We start from the raw sequence: 10,340 nt of genomic DNA, 5'->3' as shown, positions 1-10,340 counted from the left end.
CACGGGGGTCGGTGCCTGGGGATCCTGTCCGCATCCACTGCAACATCACGGTGAGGATCCCCTCTCGTGCCCCTCTGTGGGGGCCCCTTGTCAGGGACCCAGGATCACTCCATCCAGCTTTTTGCTCTTGAAGGACCTGGGAGGCCGAAGCCCCTCTCAGGGCTCAGCTCTTTCTCTCCAGGTTACATTTGTTTCTGCTGCTAGAGGTTATGCGGTGCACCCAGAATCTCTACCATTGACCCCGATAGTGAGGGACACCCCGACATATGGCGCTTAGACTACCCGTTTTCACGAACCCACCCACCATCCCAAGGTTCACGATTTTGGCTCTTTTTGGCTATTCCACAACTTTACCTTGCTACCTAGGAATGCGCCTTTCTTCCCCTTACTCTTATTTCAAGATATTAGGCCTCGGCACTGATCCCAGCTGCAAAGACCTGGCCTGAAACCCTCTGCACATTTCAGTGATGCCCCCTTCTCAGTAGTACCTCTGACTTAGGAGGTTGCCACCTGTGGGATCCCCGCCTAGGCATCCCTCAGGCAGCCCCTCTTGCTCTCTCAACTTCACCAAGTGATAGTTTGCAGTTCGTTGACTCCTCTTCCTTCTCTCCTTTTAATTCTCTCTTTCTGGTGTAACCTCTGACTCTCCTCTTTTTGCCTCAGCTGGTAGCAGTTCTGCTACTCCCCTCCCTGTTCCCTGTGGATATGTCCATTTGCCCTGGGTTGTTGCTTTTCCTAGTAATGATAGTGATGTGATGTGCCAGCGCTACCCCCATTTATTCTAGGCAGTAACAGTTCCATTTCTCCCCTGTGAGCGTCATTCCATCCTAGGCATACACCTTACATGTCTCCTGCCTGATCTACCCTCAGACATCCCTTGAATAGAGAATTGGCTTCTGCTAATTTGGGAATGTCTGGTACTGCATGGTATAGCACTTACATTGGTTGGTGTTACCTGCTGTGATGGTATTCTCTCTACCGGAGCAGTAGCTGAAATGCTAGCAGACAGTACTTCATCCAAGCAGGCAGACCTAATCGGAGTAGCCTGGGGAAAGGCAGAGTTGTGAATTATCTGCTACTTGGAGAACTGAATTCAACTTACATGGTGTTTTCTTTCCGTTTTCTCAATCAGACCAGGTTAAGGTTTGGTGAGGTAAAGCCTCAGTTTGGATTGATTGGTGCCCCACCAAAACTCATATGCCCCATTTCTCTTTCATTTCCTTTTTCTTTTCCTGCTAGAAACTTAAAATTGAAGGACTAGGAGTGGCTTAGTCAAGTGAAGACTTGGGCATCTTTGATAATTATTTTGCCTCCAGCATTGAGGATTAGAGTCATGACAATGCTAAGATACCCAGTGGAGGTGGGTAAGGTTTCCCTGGCTTGTGTGGGAACCTCAAGAGTTAATTCTGTTCCTGAATTAAGCTTCTAATTCCTTAAGGGTAGGTTTGCCCCCATCCAGCTGCTCTTTCTGTTGCCAGAGGCCATTTACTGCTTTTGTCCCTGGCAGGAAGTTAAATTTAGGGGGTCCTCAGCCAGACTCCCCATGGCTATAAAGGATACTTGGCCTAAACTAGCCCCCTTGGTTTGGGCAGAGGGGGAGTCTGGTCAGGCTGCATTTGGCACGGTGGCTCAGGAATGTTGGGAATGTCAGTAGCGTAGGCTTTCTCCCAGCCTGCCATGTGGAGCCCTACAGCCCACGCCTGGACTGAGAAGGTGGCAGGTTCCCAAGGGAGAGGTGGGGAGAATTGGTCTTTGAGGGGCTCTTCTGGGAGCAGTGTGAGTAGATTCTTGCCAGTACCCTTTTACTCTTGGGTTCTGGAGATACAGTCTAGTTTTTATGCTTTCCTACAGAACTCTGCTTTTTTCACTTCAGTGCTATGGTGATGAGGTGATCCCTTCCTCAGCCCATTCTGGAGTCTGAAAAGCAAGCTTGGAGGACTCTGTTCTGGGTCCAGGGAGAACCTGAAGTCTAGAACTTGTATAGGCAGTGCAGGAGATGAGGAATCCCCCTTCGCTGTTAGCCAAGTTTGGCTGTGCTAGGTTTCCTGGTTTGCACTCTCAAGGAAAGAAAGAAAAGGTTCCAGTCTGCTTCTTGGAAAGGGTCATCCCAGGGACTGTTTTTCTTGTTGTGAAGCTGCTTGGTTAGATGCTGACCTGAGTTGGGCTTTTATGTGTGTGTAGGGGGTGGGGGTGGGAAGAAAAGGGGCTAGAAGTCTTGGGGGGAAGAGGACAGGCAAAATTTGGGTTTTCCCAGAGTCACCCATTTTGATTGCTCTTGTTGCTCTTTTCCCTTCAGGAGTCATATCCTGCTGTGCCCCCCATCTGGTCGGTGGAGTCTGATGACCCTAACTTGGCTGCTGTCTTGGAGAGGCTGGTGGACATAAAGAAAGGGAATACTCTGGTGAGGGGGCCACAGGGTAGGGGTACATTTTGTTCCTATGAGGCCCATGCCACAAAAGCATCCTGTGAAAGGGATCCTGAAAAGTGGACGGTACACAGCTCAACATTTAGGGTACAATGTCTCAGGGGAGTTGCTTACCGAATCCAGAGGGAGACCCTGCACCGGCCCCGGGATTGGTCCATCAGGAGACTCATTCCCACCGCCACATGGCCCATAAGGCTTAGAAAACTAGGTATTGGTGTGGGGCCCGAACTAAGAGCTCATCCATGCACTTGTCCAGATTGGAGAGGGAAGGAGTATTTGATATCTCTGTGCTCCTCTACCTGTAGCTATTGCAGCATCTGAAGAGGATCATCTCCGACCTGTGTAAACTCTATAACCTCCCTCAGCATCCAGATGTGGAGATGCTGGATCAACCCTTGCCAGCAGAGCAGGTGAGCAGCTGAGGAGCCTCGGGCCCTGTTGTGCAGAGTTGCCCCACAGAGTACTCAGTAAATAATTGAGACAAATCTGCAGTAGTTTTTCTCCATCCCCACCAGCTCCCAAAAACATACATGTCTTATGACTCTCACCCTCGTTCTTCTCCAGATGGGAATCTTCTCTTGCTAAATGGGGCACTGGTAGTTTCATCTCTCATATCAAAACTCACTCTCACAGGCAGCATCCCAAATGTTGAAAGGGAGCAGGGGAATTTTTACCATTATCTTAGCAATAACAGTTGGTGGCCACTGGGGACCCAGGCCCCTTAGTGAGAACCAAGAATGCAATATCAGTCTAAAGAAGATCAAGTAAAGGAGGGGTTCTTAGGAAAATTAAACTGGGATTTATGAGGTAGGTGACAGAGACAGCCATTTTGCTTTTCTTTTATTCTTTGGCAGTGATAGGCGAAAAATAATGGGCTGGTAGCAAAGCCATTCCCTGGGCTGTTGCTTCCACTCAGATCTGGCTGGTGGAGAGACTGGCAACATTACAGGCAGGCATACAGCTTCCAGACCTGGGGACTCGGGGGAGTAGGTTGGAGGCTGCATTGTAGCAAGCCACTGGGGCTCTGATCTCCGTCTTTCCCCACCCCGCTGCAGTGCACACAGGAAGACGTGTCTTCAGAAGATGAAGATGAGGAGATGCCTGAGGTAGGCTTGCCCCCTGAGGTGGCATTGGCTGGAAGCTCTTTCAGTCAGCAGCATTGATCACCCATATCCAGAACTCCAGTCTGGAACTGGAGAGAGAAAAATACCAAAGGAATTGATCAGCCATATCCAGAACTCCAGTCTAGAACTGGAGAGAGAGAAATATGAAAGAAATAAAGACAGATTTACTGACCCGCAGGAATAGCCAGTGTAGTAGAGGAGACAGGGCACCCATATCCAACCACTGAAGACAGGTGCAACGTGGTTCAAACCAAATACTGGGTAAGGTAATTTCAAATGACTTTGGAGTCCAACAAACCTGTGTTTGTATCCTAGCTATCCTAACTGAGGAATTTTATGTAATCTCACTAAGCTACAGTTTTCTTTTTTTTTTGAGGCAGTCTCGCTTTGTCGCCCAGGCTGGAGTACAATGGTGTGATCTGCACTCACTGCAAGCTCCACCTCCCGGGTTCACGCCATTCTCCTGCCTCAGCCTCCCTAGTAGCTGGGACTACAGGCACCCGCCACCACGCCCGGCTAATTTTTTGTATTTTTAGTAGAGACAGGATTTCACCGTGTTAGCCAGGATGTCTTGATCTCCTGACCTTGTGACCCGCCCACCTCGGCCTCCCAAAGTGCTGTGATTACAGGCGTGAGCCACCGTGCCCGGCCTAATTGTCTGTCTTACAAAGTAGGATTATAATACCTACTACATATGGTTGTCTTGAGATTAAATGAGGTGTTATATATAAAATACTTCAGACGATATATAAGTGCTAAACAATCTATCTGATATATTCTCTAAAAACATACTTGTACAGAATATAAAAATCATGATTAGGAATTTGAGATTTACAGCTAGACAGAACTTGACTGAATCTTAGCTCTGCTAAGAGTTCTGTGACTTTGGGCACGATAAGCAACCTCACTAGACTCAGCTTCCGCATCTGTAAAATGGGTAACAATGAGTGGTGGTGGTAAGAATGAAATGAACTAGTATGTGTAGCACCTAGGACAGAACCTGGCATGTAATAAACACTCAGTACACGTTACCTGCTGATGTAATAATTAGGTATGTCCTGCCAGAAATGGGGAGATCACTCTGATTACTTTTATTTCCTAACATTAGGTTAATATCCCAGATTCTATAACCCTGCAAGGTTCTTGAGACTGGCAAAGGGCTGATGACATGAAATTTACTCCTCCCAGACAGTGGACAGCCCTCTAGGCCACACCCCCAACATCTGGCTGAGGGGCTGAACCCTAGATAGGGTCTCCTCCTCCCCTACGCTCAGTGGGCTAGCTGCTTACTCACTTAGAGCAGGATGAATAAGGGGCTAATTCTGTTCTTGACCTCTTCCATGTATCTCTCTGGACATCCTTTCTCATTTCCATCTGGCAGTGGGTGCCTCTGCATACCTGCTTCATGCCCTCCATTTGTAGCGAGGAGAGGAGATTTAATGATCCGGGTTGCTCTTTTAGGCTTGGGGCCCTGAGAACTCCCGGGTGCAATAGTCACCTGGTGAAACATGAGCTTTGAGTCACAGGGTCAGGCCCAAGTCATTTCTGCTAGGAATTAGGGAAGAGTTTCTGCTGCCAAGGGAGTTTCAGGAACAGTTGGAGCAGGGTCAGTCCAGGGAAAAAGAGGGCTAAGTCCCTGCCTCGGTCTCAGCTGCAGCTCTGCTCGCTTCCTAAGTCTTTGCTGTAGCTTGAGAGCTGAAGAAGACATTTGCCTTAATCCTTTAGACTATGGGGGGAATGGGGCTGGAAGTTGTTCTAAAAATGGGAAGCGTGTTGTGTTAATAAGACTTGCTAGATGGACTGCTGCACCTTAACATTTGGCTCTTCGCCAAATGGGACTGGGAAGGTGGTGGTCATTCTCTAACCTGTGTTGGTTTTTTTCCTTTTCTTTTCACTCTCACCCCACACCTCCCCCAGGACACAGAAGACTTAGATCACTATGAAATGAAAGAGGAAGAGCCAGCTGAGGGCAAGAAATCTGAAGATGATGGCATTGGAAAAGAAAACTTGGCCATCCTAGAGAAAATTAAAAAGAACCAGAGGCAAGATTACTTAAATGTACGTGCCTTCTAGAGAGAGGCTGGTGAAGGGGTTGGTGGGAAATGGCTGGGAAGTAGTAGGCCATCGCATCTCAGTATGGAGAGCAGACTCCTTTTTTGGGGTGTGCCTAATCCTTCCTTAAGTCCTGGGCAAGCTGCCAGACTGCTCCTAAGGTCTAACGTGTGTGTGCAAACCACATGACCAAGGAATGTTCGTGTCATCGTCCCTCACAGGGTGCAGTGTCTGGCTCGGTGCAGGCCACTGACCGGCTGATGAAGGAGCTCAGGGATATATACCGATCACAGAGTTTCAAAGGCGGTGAGTTTGCCCCAGAGAGGGGCCTGCACAGGAGTCACCCATAAAGAAGGGTATGGTGGCAAGGGGCCCAAGAGATTCTGGGGTCCAGGACTGCTTATGAACTTTTCAGGCCAATAATGGAGCTCCTCAAGCCAGTGGCTTGGTTGCATGTCCATCTGTGGTGAACCTACAGCTGTTGATCTTTTTCTCTCAGTCTGGGAAAGGGGTCTGCATTAGAATCCACTCACCACCTGGACCATCCTGCTAACACCTATCTTTTCCCTCCTTCCAGGAAACTATGCAGTCGAACTCGTGAATGACAGTCTGTATGATTGGAATGTCAAACTCCTCAAGTGAGTGGGGACTCTGGGATTGGAGAGGAAGTTGAGGAGGAGTATGAGTGGGGCTACTGTGGTGGGATCTCCAGGGCAGCCCCTTCCAGCATTTTCGTTCAGGGTCCCGGAGTGGGTGTGGGCAGTGGTTTGGTGGTCTGCTGCCAGCCAGGGCAGGGGAGCCCTTATGAAGCTCCTGAGCTGGAACCAGGCATCTGAGCCTAGGCTTGTTGCTTCTTAGAGTTGACCAGGACAGCGCTTTGCACAACGATCTCCAGATCCTCAAAGAGAAAGAAGGAGCCGACTTCATCCTACTTAACTTTTCCTTTAAAGTAAGGCTTTTCCTTTCCAGTGTCTCCCTCTGGCCTAGGCTGCCCCGCCTGCCTGACAGTCCTGTGGAGGATGCTGGCCTCCCTCCCTTGATTGTCATCTCTCTCTCTCTCTCTCTCTCAGGATAACTTTCCCTTTGACCCACCATTTGTCAGGGTTGTGTCTCCAGTCCTCTCTGGAGGGTGAGTGGCTGGCATGCAGAAGAGGGCATCTCCTCTGGCAGAGGGCGGGGAAGAGACTTGGAGCTTTTGTCAGGCACAGCTGACTAACCTTTCTCATGCAGGTATGTTCTGGGCGGAGGGGCCATCTGCATGGAACTTCTCACCAAACAGGTGAGCCTGCCTCTCCTTGGCCAGGCCAGCCTGGCGGGGGATTGGCTGAGCTTTACAGCATAAACCTCTGCAGGCTGGATGATAGGCATGATGTGGCCCTTTCATTCTGCTGGGCTGGGTCTGCACGCACTGACCCAGAAAGACAGGTGGTGGCAGTGCTGGGGGCAAAGGGCAAGAGCCCTCCTATAGACACAGCTGATTGCCCAGAGGACAAGCATGAGGCTTCTCTGGAAGCTCCATCCGGACCTGCTTGCCTTGTCCCTCCCTCCACCCAGGGCTGGAGCAGTGCCTACTCCATAGAGTCAGTGATCATGCAGATCAGTGCCACACTGGTGAAGGGGAAAGCACGAGTGCAGTTTGGAGCCAACAAAGTAAGGATCCTGGCCCTGGGGCCGGTGGGGCTGGGTGGAGCCAAGTACCCTTGGGGCCACTAGCAGGCCAAGGCTGCCTTCTTTAGAGGAATGAGCATAAGGCCTCTGGACTGGTGGCATTGGATGAGAGGTCCTAGGGTCCCCACAGTGGAACAACTGTGCCTTGGCCCCTAGGGGCACCCCTAGGACTTTTGGGAGGGTGCCGGTCTGGAGAAGGAAGACTATGGGATTATGCCCCCAAGGGACCTCCCAGGTGGAGGGTACTTAGTGTTTTACTAGACCACAGTGCTGGGAGCTGGGACTCCGGGGTCTCTGGGTGACAGCCTGCAGGTGGTGAGGGGCAGTAAGGCCACAGCTGGCCATGGCCTGATCTGGTGGCTTCCTCCTCCCAGTCTCAATACAGTCTGACAAGAGCACAGCAGTCCTACAAGTCCTTGGTGCAGATCCACGAAAAAAACGGTGAGGCTGGAGCCAGGACTCAGGAGATTCGGACACTTGCCACGCCCAGGTTTTCACTTCCAGCCACAGAGCAAGAACCCCTTCTGGGTTTCTGATATTCAACCACCAGTTAACACAGCACCTGCCCCAGTTCTCCCAGGAGGGACTGGCGGTGGCTAACGTTCACAACCTCTTCCAGAAACACACCAAAATGATCATATCACCGATAAACTTGGTGCTACCCACTTCTTGACCACCTTTTGAAACAGCTCATCTAACTTCCCCCATCATCTCAGGTTGGGCACATCATTCCCCTTTCTTTCTCATCTCCAGGTATGCAGGCTCTCAGCTTCCCATACACCTCTCCCCACACAGCATAGTCCTCCCCAACATCCTCTTACCTCTGACACTGGAGACATCGTCAGGGATTGGGGCAGGACAGGGAGGGTGGGCCTGAACCTCCACCTCACTGACCGTTCCATTTCTTTGCAGGCTGGTACACACCCCCAAAGGAAGACGGCTAACCCTGGAGTATCACCCTTCCTCCCTCCCCAGGCACCACTGGACCAATTACCTTTGAATGCTGTATTTGGATCTCACGCTGCCTCTGTGGTTCCCTCCCTCATTTTTCCTGGACGTGATAGCTCTGCCTATTGCAGGACAATGATGGCTATTCTAAACGCTAAGGAAAAAAAAAACAAACACAGAACTGTTTCAAGTACTCAAGACTGACTTACAGACCAACCAACCACCTTGCTGGAACCCTTGCTAGCAGGCATTCTTATAAAAGAAACTTTCGAGCCTCCTTATATTGCTGGAAACTCAGCTGTGCTCCAGACTAGAGCCTCCTTACCTATGCTATGGATTTTTAATTTATTTTCTCTTATTTCATGTACACTGCTTTTTTTGGTTACAGTGTATGATGGATGTGTATGAAAAAAATGTATCTTTGGGAAAACAATTACAGTTTGTTAATTTGAAGATGGTGGTCTTGACTCATCTTTATTTTTATTCGCACATCCCACCCCATCCCCTGAACTACTTGGGAGGTGGGGAGGGGTACGAGTCCACTGTTGCTTTGGTAGAGATGAGAGGCTGCGTTTTGCTGCTAAAGCAAGAGAAACATGGAGCTGAAGCACGCACCTGGTCTGCCCCTAGATTTCTCCTCAAGGCCTCTGGAGCAACCAGCACTTGCCCCCTTGGAATGCAGAGCCTGGCCTGCCAGACTACGATGTGGTAGGCTGAAACGGTGGTGTTAATTCTTAGGACTACTTTTCTAGTCACAGATGTTTTCAAATTTCTGGGAAAAAGAAAATGAGGCTCAAGAGGCTGCTTCGTAGAATTCCTTTTGAATGAATTGAGTGGGGATGGGGACACAGTCTCCAAGTGTGTATGTGGTCTTTTCTGATCTCAGCTGTGTGGCTGCAACTCTTCGCTCTTCACTGGTTCCTCTCCTGGAAAGTGGCTTCTAACCAGCACCGGATGGTGATCATTGGTAAGCTCTGCTCACCTTCCTCTCTTGCTTCATTTGGCTTTATCAAAAAGAACAGGTGTAGTTCTGAAGTTGTTTGGCTTGGGAAATTATGGATTCTTTCAAGCCACTCCCCCTAGGTGGGTCCTACTAGAAAGGGTTAGCATTTTAAGTGGGGGTTGTTGTATACACCTGTGTCCTTATCCCAGGCTCAGGAACATCCAGGAAGGGAAGGTGAGGTGGGGAGTCTGTACTGAGATGGAACTGTCAGTGCTGTGTTGTATGTACTTGCTGTTGTTTAGTTTGGGCATGACTTTGCATCTAGCGGGTGCTGCCTGTATCGCTTTGTCTATAAGCTTGCTCTGGGACTGAGACAGCCTCTTAGGACCTACGATGCCAGCAGCTCTCATAAAGATTGAAATGACAGAGGCCAAGGATGGCCAAGTGAAGACCCAAGTCTCAGAAAACCCAGACTTGGGACAGCTGCCTGGGAACTGTAGGATGCTAGAGCAGTTCTGTAATGCTTTGAGACATGGCAATTTTCACATTGGCCATTCTTTCCCCTCCCCCACCCCTTTTCTTTTGAGGGACTTTTAATGTTTGCTGCTTTAGGTGGATGGGGAGTCCACCAGTCCCACTCAATGCTGCTCTAACCCTACCCACACCCACATAATTAGGGGTGCTAATAAAACATATGCTGAGGTTGAGATAAAGACGGGACATAAGAGGAAAATTCATTCCATAGAGCTGAAATCTGGTTTTCAAGGCCTCTGTGGCTTTCTTCTGAACTTACTACCAGCCCTGGCTGGAATGTAGATTGTGTTTTTAGTAATGTGTACTGTGAGCTGTCTTCTGTATAATGTATTTTGTAATGTATTTTTCTCATCTACCAAAGGATGAAACAAATAAAATTATTTAAATAGTTTGGCTCTAATAAAATTATTTGAAGAAACAGTGGGGTTCACGTTCACTTGACAGAGGGAAATGCCTGCTCCTGTGAGTTGCATGACACCAACTCTAGGAGAATCCTCCATTTTTCTTGCCAAACCCAGCACTCCCTTTTATGACCTTAAGTTTAGGGTTCTAATAAAGTACAAGGTATAAAAAAGAATCAAGGCCGTATCATCATGAAACAATTTTCTTCTCTCCACTTAGAAGGCAAGAAGAAATGAAACTAACT

The 10,340-nt window shown here is 49.1% G+C and overlaps 1 protein-coding gene across 1 annotated transcript in view; it reads left to right on the top strand.

Moving 5' to 3' along the window:
* The window catches only part of UBE2Q1 (ubiquitin-conjugating enzyme E2Q family member 1), an 11,158-nt gene extending 1,074 nt beyond the window's left edge, over nucleotides 1-10,084 (top strand). The window contains exons 3-15 of the mRNA XM_011928497.1: nucleotides 1-50; nucleotides 2,297-2,401; nucleotides 2,731-2,835; nucleotides 3,481-3,531; nucleotides 5,467-5,607; nucleotides 5,823-5,907; nucleotides 6,179-6,239; nucleotides 6,460-6,550; nucleotides 6,672-6,730; nucleotides 6,832-6,880; nucleotides 7,156-7,251; nucleotides 7,644-7,710; nucleotides 8,182-10,084. Of these exons, the coding sequence (XP_011783887.1) occupies nucleotides 1-50; nucleotides 2,297-2,401; nucleotides 2,731-2,835; nucleotides 3,481-3,531; nucleotides 5,467-5,607; nucleotides 5,823-5,907; nucleotides 6,179-6,239; nucleotides 6,460-6,550; nucleotides 6,672-6,730; nucleotides 6,832-6,880; nucleotides 7,156-7,251; nucleotides 7,644-7,710; nucleotides 8,182-8,213 (992 nt within the window). The 3' untranslated portion in view covers nucleotides 8,214-10,084. The remainder of the gene's footprint in view (nucleotides 51-2,296; nucleotides 2,402-2,730; nucleotides 2,836-3,480; nucleotides 3,532-5,466; nucleotides 5,608-5,822; nucleotides 5,908-6,178; nucleotides 6,240-6,459; nucleotides 6,551-6,671; nucleotides 6,731-6,831; nucleotides 6,881-7,155; nucleotides 7,252-7,643; nucleotides 7,711-8,181) is intronic.
* The last annotated feature ends 256 nt before the right edge of the window (nucleotides 10,085-10,340 follow it).

The sequence above is a fragment of the Colobus angolensis genome, unplaced genomic scaffold, assembly GCF_000951035.1.
Source record: "Colobus angolensis palliatus isolate OR3802 unplaced genomic scaffold, Cang.pa_1.0 Scaffold77, whole genome shotgun sequence".
Classification (NCBI taxonomy): domain Eukaryota; kingdom Metazoa; phylum Chordata; class Mammalia; order Primates; family Cercopithecidae; genus Colobus; species Colobus angolensis.
The sequence above is the reverse complement of the archived record's forward strand: the minus strand, read 5'-3'. Positions and strand labels throughout refer to the sequence as shown.